We start from the raw sequence: 20,759 nt of genomic DNA, 5'->3' as shown, positions 1-20,759 counted from the left end.
TAATACTGAAAAATCGGTATTCCATTTTTGGTCCTGTATTGGATGCCCTAGTGAAAAAGTCTGAAACATACAAGAGAGGTGAAATTAAAGATTTGCCCTTATTGTTAATACTATTAAAGATTCTCCAGAAGTCATGAGAGCCTTATTTTTGAAATGAGATTTCATGATCTGAGAATAGCGGGCTTTGGCGTTAGACAAAACTTTTTTACAATGGTTTCTAGCAGTAATAAACAGACTTCTGTTTTCTGGAGAATTGTTTTGCTGATAGATATGGAAGTAACAGTTTCAATTGGAAACTTATAAGAGAACAAAGTTATAGAGGTAAGTTTGAAAAAAATTGTACATATAGCAGAAAGTGAAAAGAAAAAAAAAAGAAATTAAAATGTCAACTGAAGTTTACAAAGTAGTATAAAAAAAGAAGCTTATAAGTTAAGTTATTTGCAAGGTACTATGAAAAGAACCTTAACCTAAATTGACTGACTTAAATAAGCAAAACATGCATGGGGTGTACATAAATTGACTGACATAACTCTGTAGAACATGCAGGTAGTGTACACACATCAACTGGGGTTTTTGGTTTGGGCAGGCAATCTACCAATTTCAAGAAAATTAATTTTTATGTTTTTAAACTTTTTCAGGTCTTCTATATTAACTTTTTTCTTAAAAAAACATGTTAATACTTTTTGCTCATAAAAAAAATTACTGGCGTTTTTTATTTAATTTACTATTTAATCAAATAACAGGTAGTTAATTTATTTTACAGGTCTAAAATTACCATTTTTTAAAATAAAAATACTGATCATATAAATAGCACCCTGTATTAATTTAGATTTTCCATATTTCGTTGTTTCAGGTTTTTCAGGAAGTAGTTATGCATTTTAATGTAGTTTTAACTAATTTGTTAAAGTTAGTTATAATATGTTAAATCTGCAGTTAAGTGGCCAAAACTAATTTTGTTTTTTTGCTTGTTGCACTCTCGTCAGAGGAGACTTTTTAATCATTAGGAATAATAAATGAAATAATAAAAGAAAAAATATTGCTGCCCCATGTCAAACCCTCCGTCGATGTAACTTCCTTGTAACAGCAGGCTTTAAGATAGTCAATGTAGCAGCACTCCCTAGTAGCAGGAGGCTATAAGATAGTCAATTATGTACTGAAGCCAAATAATATTCCTTATTTTTATATTAAAAAGTCACCACTTTGATTAAGTTTACATATGTGAGTGCAACAAGCGAAAAAATAAAATTATTTTAGACCGCTTAACTGCAGATTTACCTATAACTATTATAACTACATGGCTACTACCAGAAAACAAAAGCAATTGTAACTACTCTGCTTAGGTATGTCCAAAATTAGTTAAAGAAATTTATGATATAATCAGTACCAAATTTTAGATCTCTATAAAACTTAGTGGCTTACTTTTCTTTGAAATGGACTTTTGGAACTTTATGGTCTATGGAACCGTTTGGATTTTTGTGAGGTACGGATCGAATGGGAATACGAATCAAAGGATCAAATGATTCCCTTGACAAAACACATCAAGTATAAATAATAAAAATCGCAAATAATCTTACTTTTAACTTAGTTAAAGTATTTTCAAAATTATTCCATTCTTTCTCCCAATCTTCCAGATTATGAAGCTCTCTTATTGAGGCTGCCATGCTATACACAAATTCGAGAAACAACTTGCACTGTTTACTTAAGTCGTCTACCGGGAGTATAGCGTCTAATGGGTAGGTACAATCGGCAGAGCAGAACAGATTAGCTGAACATGTTATTTATATTGTGCAAACGATTCAGCGGATAATAAGATCAGCTGAATTCTCATAAGTGATCTGCCAAATAATTCGGAAAATTAAATTTTAGAATTATTGTATTGTGATCCACCAAATATGCTATGAAAAACGATACACTCCATATCAAAACTCAACGATAAAAAGAATCAGTATAAACACAATGTTTCATGTTTGATTCAAGGTCAAAAGGATATATTGTTAATAAATAACATAAAACTATTGATGATATGTTCATTTTATCATCGATCTTCAATCAAACGTGATACATTGTACTTAAACTTGCGGAAATCCGAATAACCTCATTCTAACATGTGAATTATTTGGCAGATTACATATGAGAATATGGCAGGTCACTTTTTTTATTGGTAAAGCGTTTACTACATAAGTAAAAAAAAGTGCACAAGACTCAAGTCTCTAAACTATTGATTTTATTTGGCAGATTACTTATTATCCAAAATGTCTGCTAGACATTTTAAGGACTTTTGACGTTTATAAGATGTTGTATAGACATCCTACGGATATCTGTACGATATAGACGTCTCAAGGACGTCTGGGTGTTACAAAGCATAATATAAAAGTAATATTTTTCAATCTTTGATCATTTTCAAACTTTTATTTATAAAGTTATTATCTAATTATTAGATTTATATAAAACATTGAAGGTCACAAGTCGGCTTGACTCTCAAAGTACTTTTATAAAAAGTATAAAACTACGGATAATTTCCAAAGTTAAGCTGTCACAATCCGGCAGTTTCGAAGTCGCCACAGGCAAAAAAAAAGGGGTAATTTGTTTCAATGGGGGTTTGAAAAAGTTGAGCTCCTGGGTAATCCATTTTTTTAAATATTTTAACCGCTGGGATTAATTCTTTCAAATTAGATTTTCTGGGTATTTAAAATGTTTTAACTAAAACTTTTCTTTTTGGGATGTTAATCCGCATCGCCCACCGGATTAGTTAATTTTTTTTTTTTTAACGAAACTTTCTAACGTTATTTAGCAACACTATATGGATTTAATAAGTATGAAAAAATAGAAATATATATTTGATATGTCTGTTAGCGTTTTTTTAAAACCAACCACTTTTGTTTTACATTTTTGAATATAAATGTGAACTTTTTTGTTTTTTATTTTTTTGTGATTATTAAGGTGCTTCCAAAATTCCTTAAGGTTTTATCACAGAGTAACGCGTATGAGTATTAACCTAGGAAATTCACGTCTTCTTCCTTACCAACGTTGTATATTGTGCTAGAGCCGGTGTTGAACTACAAACCTCTTGGTTGTGAGCCAGTTCTCTAACCATTGCGCTGCGGCTTCAAACTTTACTCAAGTCATTTACCCATAATACAAATAATTTTATGCAACTTTTAGTTTTCCTCCATGAAACAATCTATTTCGAATGTTCTTTGAAAATTTTAGCTTAAAAACTATAATAGAATTAAAATCACCACGATACGCGGATTTATAGTCTCAGTTTTGTTCCGCAAATTATCTCAAAATTATTTAGAAAAGTAAGCATTTCTAGAATTTTAGAAGATTTGAGAAAAAATTTGAAAAGCGGAATATGATATTATGATATTACATATTGATATTACTTTGATATAAAATCTTTGATATAAAATTTGTTTAACGCTAAATATCTTACCAAACCAAATTTATCACGAAACTTAAGTTCAAAATATTTAGTAAGCTAAACGATTTTGTGATAATTTACGTAACGGAATTAAGACTATAAACTCGTGTATTCGTATAAATGAAATGTTTCATAAATTTATGAAAATAAATCATTTGGTAAAAGGAGCCACAGTAACTATAGTAACTCGCTATAATAAAACTTTGTTGCTTAAAGTTTTTGAAATTAAAAGCTTAACAAAAAAAGTTTGATAAAAAAAACAACAATTAAAAAAAATACAATATACACATTTATGATACTTTCATGAAAAACAACATGATACTTTGATGAAAATACAATGATACTTTGATGAAAAACAACAATTAAAAAAAATACAATATACATATTATCAATAAATTTATATAAGTAATACAGTCACATTTTATATTACAAAAAAAATGTTATTTGTCAATAAAATATTGGGTAACTAAAAGAAATATAACAACATAATATCATAAAAATAAAAAAAATATCTTCAAAATATCATAAAATATTAACAAAATAAAATAAAAATAGCATCGTTTAAAATAACTTAAAAATAGTCCAAAGAGTAAAAAGTTCTTTTAAAAAAGTTGTCCTTTTTGGTTTTTCCTTGATTTTTTGTTTTTTTACAATCTATCTTTTTCTGATCTCTAATTTTATGGCACCCATGAAAATCTTTTACTTCACTTTGTGTAATTGAACTTTTTATTCCTTTTTTAAAAATCCCGAAACCGCGGTGCAGTGGTAAGAGCGCTTGATTTAGAAACAAAAGATCATTCAGGATTCAAAGCGAGCTCTGGGCATAATTTGCTTCATCAGTATGGAAGGAGGCGTGAACTTTCTAGTTAAGTGCCCTTCAGCGGTGCTCTGTAACAAGACCTTCAGGTCTTCTTGGGATACCTAAAAAAAAAGAAAATAAATAAATAATTTTTTTTAAAAAGTTATTTTCCTTTATATTATCATTAGCAACAAAATATATTGTGCTAATATGTAAAAGAGCAGGAGCAACAAGAAGACATAAACAGTTTTATGATTAAGTAGCGTTTACGTTGTTATTTTGTCTTTTTATGTAGGGGAGAGTTGCCTTAATTGGAACACATACAACCCTGGCCAACAATGAATTTGCACCAGCTTTAATTTTAGGCTTACTAGATGTAGTTTTTCACGCTGATTCCAAATCTGTGTTTAGTTTTTCTCCAGCATGTCTGAATCTTGAGATAATGTATGTGTGTTTTTTGCACTAATATATAGTTTCAGTGTGAAATATACTTATGTTTCTTTATTTTTAGGGTAATTATTTCAATAAAATTAACTTATATAATGCCCAGAAATTGCAAAAATTCACCAGACGCCTTTTGCTACATTTGTGGGCAATTTACATTGTCAAGGCAGCAAAAGAAAATCACTCCAAAAATCTCGAAAAATTACAAGCTGTATTTTGGTTGTCCTTTGGGAGATCAAGATAAAACTTGGGCACCACATGTGGCTTGTTATAGATACAAGATTGGATCAACAAATGAAGGTCTTCTTTTCGATTTGCTATACCGATGGTTTGGAGGGGACCAAAAGATCATTACAATGACTGCTATTTTCGCGCTGTTAATACTGCTGGATTTTCGTGGAAAAATAAGCACCAAATTGTGTACCCGAATTTGGATTCGGTCATGAGGTCTGTTCCTCATGACAGCATCCTGCTCATTCCAGTACCACCAGCTGATGGATTAAACTCTGTTGAAGACGAATGTGTTGTTGATGTTGAACGTCAAGATGCGACTGATGTTGACTTTGATCCAGATATTGACGGCGAAGAGCCCAAAGTTTTCACACAAGGTGAACTAAATGATTTGGTTAGAGACTTGTCCCTTTCCAAGGAAAAAGCTGAACTTTTAGCGTCAAGACTGAAAGAAAAGACTTTGTTAGCAGTTGGTGTCAAAGTATCCCACTTTCGAAAGCGCAACAACGATTTATCTAGGTTTTTCACCATTGATGGACCCTTCTGCTACTGCAATAATGCCAATGGTCTTTTCGAAAATTTATCCCAAGTGCATTCGCCCCGTGATTGGCGCCTTTTCATTGATTCATCCAAGAGGAGTTTGAAGTCCATGTTATTGCATATTGGCAATCAGAAGCCATGTATTCCAATCGCTCATTCCGCACATTTGAATGAAACTCACGAAAATATTACTAGACGCGATTGATTACGAAACTCATCAGTGGAACATTTCTATTTATTTATTGATTTTATAAATAATAAATTAAGAGAACGTCATTGCAGTTGAAGCTTTTATACAACTTTTTGTTGCAGAATTTCAATTTGCCGGGTAATATTAATCTATGATAAGTTTTGAATAAACTGTTTAACTTTTTGCTGTAAAAATAAAAATCATCTTTAATCAATTTATGTTGATTTTACTATGTTTTTTTTATTTTAAAGAAACAACCTGTTCTGATTAAAAAATCAAAGAGTTTCGATTTAGGGAACTAGTTGCCTTGGTTGAAACATATCTTTGCAAAAGCAAATTTATTTCCAATTACAGTGCAATTATTTAAATCAAATTATGGTTAAAAGTGTGGTAGGGTTGTCTGTTTGTTTTAATCAATTCATATATGTTTTCATAGTTAAGCCATCTTTGGGTAATAAATATTTATTTCTAAAGTGTTTCAATTAAGGCGACTCTCTCCAACATTTTTTTTTTTTTTTTTTGTCTAATTATAATATATCTTTTTAAAGTATATCTTTTTGTTTTATCTTTATTTTCTATCACCCTTCTGTTCTTCTATCACCTTTTTGTTGTTTGTTACTTTGCTTTTTTGCTTTGTTTACTTTATTAAGGTGTCCCCCCAATGACTAGTTTACTATACTACACTATAGTAGACTTTGCGAGTGACACTGAACCTAATTTTATAAAATTATAAATAAATCTGTAATATTTTTTTAATTTTATAGTTAAATAAATGAATAAAAAAATAAAATAAGGTAGAAAATTATATCTTTAAGGGGAAAAACCTCTAAAAAATATTTTTTTTTCAGATAATTTAAAAGTAAATTTATAAAGAAATTAAACTGTGAAAACCTAGTTCAAAAATCACTTTTTTTATATTAATAAATGACATTTTTGTACTACCATCTATGTTCAAAATTAACTAGCAACGCCCCTAGTTACAGAAAAATTATCAATAAAACATATCTTGTCTAGTTTTTTTTCCGGATTATTTTGCAGTTTAGTTAGAAATGCTTTCCACTATCTCTAAAGCCATATTTCAAAACCACACATTTGATAAATTATGTTAAAACTAGTCATCTTTTTAAGCTTCTAAACAACTAACTCAAGCTTTCTACATAGTTAAATAAAAATAGACAAGTCTAAAACAGAATATGAGTTAAATTTTCTACTAAACGTCTTCGAAAACGTACACTTCGAAAATGTACACTTTCTGGTTTAAGAAAGCCAGAAAAATATGTAAATATTGGTGTAAATAATATTAATAGAAATGATGTAAATATGGTAGACTCTGCAAATATTGAAAGTAAAAGTGTATTTGAAAGTGCATCAAAACAAAAAAAAAGCAAGTAATGGTACCAAGTAGAAACTCAAAATGTGTCAGTGGCTACAGTTTTATTGATATAGAAATTCTTGCTTCCATTTTTAATAAACTTGGGTGTCCAGAATGTTTGCGACCATCACAGTTGTCTAGAATGAAAATAAAAAGTCTTGCAAGGATTATGCATCAAATTTATCTTTAAATTATGTTTGTGGTTTCAAATTAGACTTTGACACATCAAAAAATGTAGCAGGATTTGATATTAATGTAAGGTTAGTGTATGTCATGAGAACAATTGGTCAAGGCCAAACTGGTCTAAATCGGCTTAACGCTTTTATGAATATTCCAAACGGATTATGCAATAAAAGCTATATATGTTATTGTTCAAAAATTGACAACTGCAGCACAAACTGTTGCTATTGAGACTATAAATGAAGCTGTACAAGAACTCAGAGAAGACAAATCTCCTAATGAGATTGTAGATACGGGAGTTTCTGTTGATGGAAAATGGCCTAAAAGGGGATATAGTTTACACAGTGTGGGTGACCACAGCATTATCAATTAAAAATGGGAAGGTTTTAGATGTTGAAGCATTATCTATAAAATGTAAAATATGAGACAAAAATTAAGATGTTGTTAATTCAAAGCAGCAGCAAGCAGCAGCAGAAAAAAAAACACACATTTGCAATAAAAACTATGAAGGATCAGCCGGTGGAATGGAAACAGCTTGGGCAATAAAGATATTTAATCGCTATTTACAGAAATTTAATTTACCGTACACAAAGTACTTGGGTGATAGTGATAGCAAAAGCTACACTACTGTCAAAAACACCTACAGGGGTGTTGAAGTAATAAACTAGATTGTATTGGACATTTTCAAAAGCGCATTAGATCTTGTTGTAGATAATTGAAAAAACAAGTCAAGGGCTTATATGGTAAAGGCGGTTTAACAAATGCTACAATTGATTGCAAAATTATTTTGGTATTTGCATAAGGCAAAACTGTTGCAACCTTAAATCGTTTACTTCATGGAAGAACACAGAACCAAAATGAAAGTTTTAATGCAATGATATGGTACAGAATACCTAAGTCAAAGTATGTTTTGCTCACGCAATTGAAACTCGAACACTATAATGTTATTGGTGCCTTTAATATAGGATTAAAGTCTAGTACTCTTATATTTGAAAGACTTAATATGATACCAGAGCAGTATATCATTTTTGGATGCAATTACTTGAACCAGAGAAGAGTTAGGATGTTGGAGTATAAAAATCAAGACACCATCAAGAAACAAAGGAAGATTTTAAAAACCCGCAAGCATAAAAAATCTGACAAATTCGAACAGAAAGAAGGGAATATGTATGGGGCTCGTGTTCATGATGAAAAAATACTATCAATATGCTTTTTTTATACTATATTTTTTGTATTTTTGTTATTTTATAATATTTTTCATCCCAAGTTTAACTTATTTGGCATTTTTCTCAGAACGCGTGTTTTTAATCTCCTGGCAGAAATATCTTGAGAACCGCTTGACCAATTTTAATGAGATTTTTAGGGAGTATTCCTTTCATAAAGATGTATGCAACGAACAAACAACTTTTTAAAAACGTTTTTTAAACTGAAAAAATTAAAGAAAACGTTAATCATTTTTGTGCTTAAATTATTTGTCAAAATTTAACAGGCCTACCACCTGACAGAAAAGTTGTTTGCAAAAACTGTCAACTTATTATATAGTTCTATATTTTAACTAGAAATTGGAAAAAAATCAGCTAAAAGTATCATTCTAATTGATTGCAATCTTTGCCAGGGTGAAGGAACAAGTTTGACATTTTTCCTTAGTTACCGTGTTGCCATGGCAACGGAGTACCATTTTTCATTATAGATCTTCTTAACATTTAGTGTACTTTTATTTGGAATATGTAATAACTTTGATAATGCTTTACTTTAGGAAATAATTTTTTTAGAGATTTTTCCCCTTAAGGTAGAAATTGTATGAAAAATCGTTGTTTTTAATATAATTTTTTACCATAAAAAGTAGAAAATTATATCTTACTAAGGGTATATCACATATCCTACCCTAAGGTAGAAATTTCAACCTTTTTTTTTTTTTAGTGTGTACAAGTGTTGAAATATAACGCAATAAATTAAAGACTTACAATAATATGAAAAGTATTATAACTTTAAGTATTATAAGTTCAAAATTATATAAAAAAATTATTAAATATAAATAAAATGCAACAATTGAGAAATGTATAGTCTTAATAACTATTTTTTAGGAAATCTATATAATTTTTTCTTTTTTTTAATATATATTTTATATCAGAGTTATTTTGTATTAAGAAACAAGAATAGAAATAGCGACAATAGCGTAAGAACAATAATAACAAGTTTATAGACATTAAAGGCTAAAAGCCCCCTTAAGAAAGGTTTGCAGTGAGCAGTTAAGTGTTCACCATGTTTAATCCTGGTGATATGTTTTTGTTTATTATAGAGTTGTTTAAGCTTTCCGTAATTTGTACTATCCCATACAATATATTACAGTTTAGATAAAACTATGAATAAACGAAAAGTAAAATTTCTTCAAACATTTTTTTTCAAGTATTAAGAAATGGTTTAGTTCTATATAACATGGAAATATTTCTTGAGATTTTTTTTTCAATACATTTTATATGAGGTTTAAAGAGGTTTTTATCTAAATTTCTTTTTAGAAAATTAACCAGAAATTACTTTGAATAATTATTTTACTGCGCTTCAAGCGCTTGGGTGATTTTAGAAAAACTGTTACAAGATTTGTAAAATAAAATAAATATAGTTTTATGTACATTCTATAAGATTCAATTCATTTATTTTGAATAAATCTTCATCGAATAATATAAAGAAAAGTTTTATTTCGTTATTGGAAAAAAAATTATTCAAGTAATATAACAATCAGAATGTTTGATGCTAAGTATAAATCATTTTATACAATTTTTTTATTTTATATAAAAACTCACTCTCAACAAGACTGCAAACAATACTTTTAAGTTGAGAGTTACAAGAAAACAAAGAATAGTATTAAAGAGCAAGGAAACGGTTTATAAAAGAATTTATATAAGAAGTCAAAGGTTGTATAAGTTGGGAAAACATAAATACGGAAGAGAGTTCCAAAGCATTGAAATGTGGTGAAAATAAACTAGATGAATTAAAGTTTTTAAAGGATGCAGGGATAGGTACATTGAAAGGATGAAACATTGCTGAGTGACGAGTCCAGCGAGAACGAGTTTTAATTGATGGAACTAGAGATGATAACTCTTTTGAGGAGCAATTATGATAATATTTGTGGAAAAGATAAAGGAATGCAATTTTACAATGAGTGAAGGGCTCAAGCTTGGCAGATAGAGCAGGTCCAAATACGTTTATGATGCGTTTTTAAACCTTGTCTAGAAGATAAAGAATATCATTAGAAGAATCTGCCTAAATATGGCAACAGTATTCCATACAGCGGCAAATAGGAAATTTGTAGAAGTAGAAAATGGAATCAGAAGTAAGATAATGACGAGCTCGATAAAAAAAACCTTAGCAGATGCTAAGTTTGCAATTGATTTTATTTATGGTTTCCATGAAACGTTAGTAGTGAACGATAATCCAAGAAGACGTAAAGAAGAGAACTCAGAGAGAGAGTTGCCGTTCATTAATATAGGAATGTTAACAATATTCCAATAGTTGTTTACAGTAAATAATTGCGTTTGTTGGAATTAAAGTTTCCAAACCACTGCTGTTCTAAGCAATCGAATAGGGAAGACTTTTTGTCAAAACAGAAGTATAAGGTTGAGTCGTCAGTAAAAAGAGCCACTTTAGATCTAAGATTGTCAGGAGGATCATTAATGTTGGTAAGAAACAATACAGGACCAAGAATAGAACCTTGAGGTATACTATATCAAAAAAATATTTTTTTTTTTAGTGATAAACTTTCTGCACATTAATAACAATTTTATCAAATATTTGGTGAAAATTATCTTTTTTGTGATCAACCAACAAATTTTGTTCAAATTTTCAAAAACAAGACTCTCTATTCCTCCCATCTAAATCATAAGATTGAACCAACTCTGACACGTTTCTCATGAATTTTTTTACTTAAAACTAAAAATCTGCTGACTGAAATGAGTCAAAAGCCAACTAGCCGATTATATTCCTTAAAAAACCCGACTATAAGTTGAAAATAGCCTACTTTGTAGGGGAAGAGGGTACCACATACCCCACACATAGTCTTAAAATTGCCCGTGCTTAGGGCAGCACAATTCAAGTGTAGGGCATAAACCACTTCTTTTTTTTTTAAGCTAATAAGATATTAAAGATTAAAACATTATAAAATTATGATTGCAAGGCATCCATGGGTTGATACAAGACACCCATGGGGTATCTTGATTATCATTAAAACAATGGTTATCATTAAAAAAGTAGATAAAAAGTAATAAAATTAGAGAAAAAGCAGTTGTTTATTTGAAAGACAAACACGTTAACAATTATAACCCAAATAATGCATGCAATGGTTTAAATCACATTTCAGAAATCCAGATATTGTTCTAAATGTCATTTTTAAGCCTCAATAAATAATGGCTTTGTATTGAAATTGGATCTCCTAGCATTATATTTTTCAAGTCTCTCAAAAATTGACGGTAAACTTAAAAGAAATGATTCTTAGAATTGTTAATGACGCAATGGAGTCCTGTTCTACAGTTTTAGGGCCCCCCACAATTGCTGTATCAAGTTACCCACTACTTGCTAATAGAAAAAAATTGCATTATTTTTAGTATAAAACTGCATTATTTTTAGTATTTTATTAGTTTTGTTTAATGAAGAAAAAAGCCTATGGATTGTAGTTTACAAAATAGTGTTACTTACCGATAGATACATTGAACAACATACCTTAAAACTTAGCAACTTTAAAAACTTGTAAAATACTTTGTCATCAAAAAAATACAATTTTGACCCCAGGCCTTACAGGCCTAATGATATTATGTAATATAATATTTTTTTGTCAAAACATAGCTCTAGCAATAACTGTTTTACGATATGAAAGTGAGTGTCAAAACTCTTAAGATGCCTCCACATTTAGAATGTTTAATTGTGTCCCATGTACCTTTTTGTCCCACTCCAAGGGAGCATCCATAGGGAGGGGGTAATGAGGGCAATTGCCCCCCTTAGATATTTTGAAAATAGTTTTTTTTATAAATTTGTAGATTTAACAAAGAATATTGTTTGAAAACCGAAGTAAATTAGGGAGGCTGTCTAAAATTGATAAGAAACTTTGATAAGTTTGTGTGGTGTAAAAAATAACTGGATTGTTGGGATATCAACTAGTCGTTTCACAGTTACATAGTAGTTTCAAAGCTACATAGAATAAGTGAAAGACTAATATAAAAAAAAGACTAACTAAAAAAGTTTTATGATTTAAACCTGAAAATTGCCCTCACCCCGCCCTCAATTTTTCTGGATTTACCAAATCAAAAAATTACACGGGATGGTCTGAATCCACCGAATCAATAAATCCTAAAAATTACCCTCCTCCATCTTTACTAGATGGTCTGTATTGTTGTTGTTCTTAAATCACGTTAATGATTTAAGAACAACAACAATATATTTTGAAAAACTGAACTGTAAGTTTTTCGATTAGCAAATGTTTTACGTAAGGATATTTATGACTCAAGTTTGCTCAATTTTAAAACAATGCTAGAATAAAAAGATACTTATAAACTTTTTAACAGAGTACGTTTGTAAAATTACACTAAATGTATGTAATTGTATAAACATTAATATTGGTTTGTAAAGCTTTACACTAAATGTATGTAATTGTATAAACATTAATATTGGTTTGTAAAGCTTTACACTAAATGTATGTCATTATATAAACATTAATAGAGGTCAAGAGCTTCAATCTTTTGCTATGGATTAACTGTAACTATATATAGTTAAATTTCTAATAACAATTTAACTATATATATTTATTGCAAACCCTTAGCAGCATAGTATTTATATAACTATACACATAATGCAAAATTTAAGATTAAAATCTGATTTACAAACTGCTCTGTCAAAACAAGATGATTAATGAAACTATTTTTCTATTATTACAAATAAGTTAACAAAGTATTGAAAACCATGAGTTTTAAGTAATGAATATATTTTTATTCTTTTTATATATATATATATATATATATATATATATATATATATATATATATATATATATATATATATATATATATATGTATATATGTATAGATATATACATATATATATATATATATATATATATATATATATATATATATATATATATATATATATATATATATATATATATATGTATATATATATATATTTATAAGAGTACATCCAACGCCCCATACATTCAAAAATTGATCTGTCCCTATTCTTAAAACTTTTATTTTTTATTTAAAAAAAATTCTACACAAGAATAATTATTTTAAGTTTTATTGCACAAAAATTATTATTTTTTAACAAAAAATTAAAAAAAAACATTTTTTCATGGTTTTTGTCGAAATTTTTTTTAAGGTATTTTAAAAAAAAAAATGATAACTATTTTTGAAATTTTTATAAAGTTTCGCTTCTTTTGAGACCCAACATGACATACATTTGAAAAACTTTTTCTCCTTCTGTTTAGGGTCTCGTCTCAGACTTGAGGTGGCCCCCCTAAATCTTATTCAATTTTGAAAAGATTCTTATGAGAACCAATATAAAGTTTTAAGAATAGGGACAGATCAATTTTTGAAAGTATAGTGCGTTGGACACCCTAATATATATATATATATATATATATATATATATATATATATATATATATATATATATATATATATATATATATTTATATATACACATTAGTGAGAATCTTTAACAATTTCTTCCATATGAAGTTTATAGTTGTTATCATAAAATGTTTTAATAGCAAATGCTAAATCTTCTGCAAATTTTTCAAAATCGTAGTCATTTCTATATTTTGAATGAACTTCGATTTGAATTGCATCTATATTACCACCATTAATATTTTTGTTTGAACCATGCTCTAATATAGAATAGCTTCCACGATAGTAGTGTCTTCCACGAGGACGGCGTATTTTAGGCGAAGGAATAACTAAGTAACCTTTTTCAGACAGATAAAATCCTAAACTTAGCTCGCCTCTAACTAACTGTTCAAATGGTACTTTAACATTTTCAGCTAAACTTTGAATTGATGATGTATTTGCAGATAAATTTTCATCTTCCATTTCTGAACGTTGTAACCCGTATCCAAGCATGATAAACCCGTCTGAAACATCATTACCATGTAAATCAAAGATAATTCCTCTTCTTCCATTCAAACTTTTTTTTGCTCTTCTGACAAAGTTATGAAAGTCCTTCCAAGCTTGTTCTGCATCGGGAACTCCAAATGCAGCAGCATCAATTTCTCTGTTAACATCTAGTTTAGATCGGTGTAAATGGTTAACTACAACATGAGGGCGGTATCCAGTAACACTTGCAATATGTTTTTCTAAAGCGTCAATAATGTCGGTGGAAAAATTATCATTAAAATCTTTCATACCACATTTTTCAAAATTTTTAGTATACTTTTTTTTCTTTTCACAATTGTGATTGTATACGCACTTATTGTCTATCCAACATCCAGCATCGCGGTCTGGCATATATTTGGGACGCAAGTGTCCGTCGTGCGAAGAAAGAATTATTATACTTGATTCTGGTTCACCTTCTCGGTATTCAATGTAACGAGGATTGTTATTTCCATATCGAATTGCTACAATACATAATTGTTTATATAACTCCACGGAATTATCGTATTATAAAATAAACTTAAGTAGTATTTGCATAATTTAGACTTAAAGCAGAATTCATAATTTGCATAACAAAAAATTCGAAATTTGATCGTATAGAATATAACAGGGGTAGAATAAAATTGTAGGATATAATAAAATAGTTATAAATTTTTTTTTTTAATAAAAAATTATTAAATAAACTTTTTGAAAACATTTTTGATCATGTTCTAGAGAATTTTTATTTGAATAAAATGATACAAAATTTTAATTTAAAAAATATTTTTATTTCAAAGAATTGTTTTTAGTTGTATCAAAACTTTTTTTTTTTTAAATGATTAGATAAATTGCGGTGCAAATTTATAACCTCACCAAAAATTTAAGATCTCGCGAATAATTAAATAATTAGTTTTAAATTATTCAATCGCTAAATATCTTACTTGATTAATATTTCATTTGTAATAGAATCTGGGTTTCATTTCATTAATTGACATGAAAATTTTAGAAAAATGATGGTGCAAAATTATAACCTCATTTCAATTTTACTCGACAAAGTTCTATAATGTTTTGTATTGCAATCTGAACTTTACTTTGATTTATTGCCACCATTCTGAATAACTTCAAATATTCAATTTGGCATATTTTCCGAATGTTTTCTAAGATCTGCAAGAGATATGTTTTTCCAAACATGTTCAATTGCCTTTTTCAATTCATTGACATTCGAATATTGTTTCCCTTCTGCATAAACACGTCTTGTTAAGATGCCCCAAACGTTTTCAATGGGATTTAAATCAGGTGAGAGCGCTGTCCATTCTAATAATTTAATTTTCTTGTTGGTAAACCGTGAGATATTTGACTCGATGAATTGGAGCATTATTTTGCTTGAAAATTTAATTGGTGTTACCAAATTTTTGCAAAATATCCTTCAAATGATCATTCAACAAATTTCTATATCCTTTAGTATTTAGCTTAGTAGTAATAAAGCCAAAGTTTTTCCGAAATAACCGTACGCACCCCAAATCATTACTCATCCGCCTTTCATAGCCCTTTTTGAAAATATTTTCTCTTTTCTAATGTCATGCCAGTAGTAATTGAAGCCATCCGGACCATCAAAATTGAATTTTTTTTTCATCGGACCACACAATTTTTTGCAATTTTTTTTTCAAATCATGTCGTCCTTGGCCCATTAAAGACAAATGCGTTTGTGCGCTTCAATTAGTGCTGGAGAATGTGCGTTTTTTTGCATATCTAAAAATGCCTGACTTGTTAATTGCACGATTCGCCGTCCATCTTGAGCATTTCAATCCCAAATCAGCGCCTATTTGTCTTGCGGAGATTGTACGGTTACTAGTGGCATACACAATTCGTCGCTGCTGGCGAGCTGTAAGAATAAGTTTTCTACCACTTCGATGCTTCGTGCAATAATTTGTTGAATCATTTACAAAATTATTGATCAAACGCGGTGAGCGTCTCAGTTTGCAAGCAATTGCCCTGTTTGATAAACGCAATAACTTGTAGGCTTCGATCTCGCCTTTTTTACTCATTGGAGAGTATAATTCCTCATAGCATTTGTAAGAATATATTTTATAATTTTAAAATTAAATAAATTTAATTTGAAAGCGGAATTTACTACTATTTTTTGATGGCTTTAGATGCAATTTCGATAACGATGTTATAATTGTGCACCACGGTTTTAAATGGCTTTATAATTTGAATTAATTAAAGTATAAATAGATTCATGTAAACTATTTAGTTTATTTCAAAAAATTACCTGCAAATAGAATTTGATTAACAAACTTTGAAAGATAGTTTTCTTTTCAGGTGAGGTTATAATTCTGCACCCCACTGTATAAAAGAAAATTAAATTGCAAAAATAATATAATGAAAAAAATGTTTTCTAACTTGCAAATCAAGTTTAAAAACAAAGTAAGCTTAACTTTGATGATGAGAAGCATATAACAAGCAATACCAAAAATAACAACAACAACAACAACAACAAATTAAAGGCAATTTTAACTTTTAATTGTTGTATTATTAATTTTTTTTTCTTTTAGTTAAACTTTTTCAGTTAAATCAGTAACGTACACATGGACATGCCATGTCTAAATTATATTTTTTTAAACTATGCGCTATTAACGCAAAAAATAGTTTTTTAAAGTTAAAAATATAAAAGGTGCCATTAAATAAGTGCCATTAAAAAACTGCCATTAAATAAGTGAATAAAGTTATTTTTTTCTATTTTTTAATTTTAGTGAAACATTGACAAAAATTATACAACGAATTCAAAAAATGTTTATTTAAGTTCTAACTCATTAACTTTTCAACTATTTGAATTAATTATATTTGATATAGCAATAGTTACCAAGGGAGATTATTCTTGGATTACACTGAGTTAATTATTTTGAACTAATTTGATGTAAATTACTATTTTTAGTCTGATGGCTAGCATGACTAATTTTTAAATGGTTTTAGTATGATGTAACACTAGTTTTTTGCTTCGTGTTTAAAGAAAAACCTTTATTTTATTAAATGTATTTTTTATTTTTTATTTAATTTATTTAGGTGCCCCAAGAAGTCCTTACCGTCTTATCACAGAGCACCGCGGATGAGCATTTAATAGGAACTTCACGCCTCCTTCCTAACCGATGTCGCAAATCTTGCCCAGAGGTGGGGCTTGAACCTCGGATCCTTTGTTTCTGTGACAAGTGCGCTACCACTGCGCCACGGCTGCTCATTTAGTTAAGTGTATTTAATAAGCTTTTGTTTTTATTTACTGTATCAAAGTTAAATAATAACAATATATTTATATATATATATATATATATATATATATATATATATATATATATATATATATATATATATATATATATATATATATATACAAAATATGTTCACACATTGCCGTGGCTTTTTTGCACATTGCTGGGTCCGAGACTCCTCCCCCAACACCTGTCATAAAGGCCCAAAAATCTTAAAAATTTTTCCAGTAGGTATTACCAAAAAAAAAAAAAAGACAAAAAATCTTTACATTTGCAAAAGGGCCCCTAAACTTGCGAATTGGGATGTGAGGGGGTAGCCTAGCCACGGCACTGTATATGCAAAAAAAAAACTGTTTTTATGGCATGAAAAGTCATCAACGAAAGAGAATCACAAGCACATAACAAAAGAATTAAATGCATGGTAAACAACTAACAATAACTTGAATTTTGTTGGTAATCATAACCTTATTATTGAAGATATTTTTAATTTAATTTTTAATAACATGATATGCCTAAATGCATGTCAATTAACGCTGTCTGTTTAAAAAATATCTTCAAACAAAAAATGGGATAACATGCAAAATATTAGTTGTGCTTAGTAAACGACCGGGGCTGGTATTTGACCTGAGTCAAAGCCGGGCTTATGGCTGAGGCTGTATAGATATTAATGCATACTGATATGATATATAAAAATAAGCCAACATTTATGCAGTCCCATCCGTAGAACTGGCTTTGGTCACGGTCAAATACCAGCCCCCTTCGTTTACTAGTTGTACTATGTTCAGCAAGTGTTTTAAAGCATTCGCTTCTAATTTAAATAAAGGTCTAGATCAAGCTAGTCAGAAAGCTTTCAGTATTAAATAAATAATTGTGAAATAAGAACTTTTTGGGCATAAAAATGTTTTTAAAAAATAATTTTATAAATTATGTTTTTATGCAAAAGATAGCACCTGCAAATGGCTAACAAAGTCTAACAAAGTGATAAGTAAAAGCACACGTACTTTAAAAATTATACTACCGGCTGCTAAAAAAATTAGCAAAACAAATTTGTTGAACAAATTTTTCAAGGATTGATAAATGCTTGTATGGTTTCACTTAAAATGTCAATAAATGCTTGGTTCACTTAAATCAAGCACGACTCCCCATTGTTTTTAGTCTGCATGTATATTTATAAAGAATATTAAATGAAATTTAAATACTTAACAGCTAATCCTTAATGCAGAAGTTTCAAAAAGTTTTGTAAAATAGTAAAAAAATATTTCACTGAATAATTTTTGTTTAATTTTTTTGTTCGATACTCCAAAAAGTCCTAACGATCTTATCACAGAACACCGTAGAAGAGCCTTTAACCAGAAAGTTTTTTCAAACCACGGACTTCCAGTTCTGAAGCTCGAATTCTAACCACTACACCACGGCAGCAATAATAAAATATTAATAGAAAAAGTTTTCTAACTTTTTATTGCTAGCCCTAAAAAATAAACATAAACGTTGTAATTAAGGTTAATAATAAATAGTAAAACTTTAAAGTTCCAACCTCTTGAGCATAAAAACAGACTAGTTTTGTGTTCTGATTCCACATTTTTTGGTTTGTCGTTGTTTATTTCAGTAAGCAGCAGTTCGTAGCTTGTGTAGTTACTTTTCTTTCGTTTAACTTCTAGTGCAGTTGTCTGAAGGGCTTTTGCTTCCGAAATACCTTTAATTTTATTAACGTCAAAGTCCATAAAATCTTTTAAATAATATGGATATTTCATGTAAACATAGTTTATTAATTCTTGTGCAATCGTCCGATCATCATCTAATTTTTTAAACAAATCTTGTTTTGTCAAATTCCGTTCTAAAGAAGAGCAGTTGCACGAAAATGTTAAAAAAGTTAAAATTAAAAAAGCGATCATTTTCATTATGAAAAAAATGGAGTCTTTTTTAACAATAACTACATAAAACATGCCTAACATCACCAGTTTTAAAATTAAACTCAGTAACAAAAATGTTTATTGCAGATGCCAAACATATTTATCCAAACAAACTTAAACAAAATTTTTTTTTCACAAGAATGAAATACAACTAGTTACTTATTTTATATTATAAAATATATCATTAATTATATCATTCGTTATAGATGATTTATTTATATTGTAAATTTTTTCAAATCTGAAGCAACAGTATAATAAAACTATGATTGAGAATCTTTGTATTAACGCTAACTCCCTAATTTTCAACAAAGAAGGTTGTAAAAAAATATTAATTACGTTTTTAAAACTTTATTTGAAAATAAATGCTCAGTTTTGTAAAAAAAGAGCAGCGTGTTTCTATGATTCTAGGGGGTATAGATTAACTAAAAACATTTTTTCAAAATATTTTTGCCTTATAGGGAAAAGTCATGTAGCCCAGGACGGCGGTTAGCTCAGGACACTTGATTTACTAGTTGCTTGAACTAAAGAAGCTACGTTATTTAAATACTACAAAAACATTATTTGAGTGAAAATATGACATATGCAAAATATCTATCATAATATGCCACAGCGATTGGCTGGGAGTGCAAAACATTGTTTCCCACCACCGGAAGAGCGATGTATCATCATATTTGATTCACATATTATTATATCTAATTTTAATGTAAACCAATAACTTTTTATTGATTATAGATACATATTTATTTACAAAAATTGTTAAAAAAAATTTGTTCAATACTTTAATTCAATGGTTTGAAAACTAGCATTTGTAAATGAGGTATGATTGGGTGGTACCGGACACATGTTTGGAGGGTAGTTCCGGACAACTTAATCCGTTTTCATATTAAAAATAAGGAAATTTTTTTATACAAAGATTAATAAATTTAATTCAATTTACAAACCTTTAAAAACAATTCATTTAATTCCAATAAAAAGACCTTAGATTTGAAAAAAATGTTTTAATGCGTTTATTTTCATTAGTAAAAAGCTAATGTTTATATTTCTGAATGATGAAATTTTCATTTCCATTCGAATGGAAAGAATATTCCTTATATATTAGAGGCATCAATTAAAGACATTTTTTACTTAGATATGTTGAGAGCGATTCTAAATAATTATATACTATGTTTGTGTCACACTGGTAAAAAAAGGGTAAAATCATGGTTAAACTTTATGATCCGGGGCTATTCTCCAATTTGAAACATGCCTTTTTTCTAAGATTTTTTCTTTTATGTTTTGCATATTATTAAGG

General features: G+C 28.9%; 2 protein-coding genes across 3 annotated transcripts in view; both read right to left on the bottom strand.

Moving 5' to 3' along the window:
* LOC101241799 (ion channel TACAN) overlaps window positions 1–1,730 on the bottom strand; it is a 29,566-nt gene extending 27,836 nt beyond the window's left edge. For both annotated transcript variants that reach the window (XM_065807298.1, XM_065807299.1), the window contains exon 1: window positions 1,575–1,730. In XM_065807298.1, coding sequence (XP_065663370.1) covers window positions 1,575–1,661 — 87 coding nt within the window. In that variant the 5' untranslated portion in view covers window positions 1,662–1,730. The remainder of the gene's footprint in view (window positions 1–1,574) is intronic.
* Window positions 1,731–13,865: 12,135 nt separating this feature from the next.
* LOC105844225 (uncharacterized) lies at window positions 13,866–19,494 on the bottom strand. Its single transcript, XM_065807297.1, has 2 exons — window positions 19,093–19,494; window positions 13,866–14,780 (listed from the first exon to the last, which is right to left on the bottom strand). Exons 1-2 carry the CDS (start codon window positions 19,454–19,456, stop codon window positions 13,870–13,872), a joined length of 1,275 nt encoding a protein of 424 aa, XP_065663369.1. The 5' UTR covers window positions 19,457–19,494; the 3' UTR covers window positions 13,866–13,869.
* Between the last annotated feature and the right edge of the window lie 1,265 nt (window positions 19,495–20,759).

The sequence above is a fragment of the Hydra vulgaris genome, chromosome 10 (genome assembly GCF_038396675.1).
Source record: "Hydra vulgaris chromosome 10, alternate assembly HydraT2T_AEP".
NCBI lineage: Eukaryota > Metazoa > Cnidaria > Hydrozoa > Anthoathecata > Hydridae > Hydra > Hydra vulgaris.
The sequence above is the reverse complement of the archived record's forward strand: the minus strand, read 5'-3'. Positions and strand labels throughout refer to the sequence as shown.

Bases quoted from the DNA above. Each gene is read 5' to 3' on its own strand.
- LOC105844225 (XM_065807297.1), bottom strand. From the start codon at position 19,456: ATGAAAATGATCGCTTTTTTAATTTTAACTTTTTTAACATTTTCGTGC. The intron at 14,781-19,092 runs GTTGGAACTTTA...TATGTATTGTAG, and splicing joins TCTGTTTTTATGCTCAAGAG to CAATTCGATATGGAAATAAC.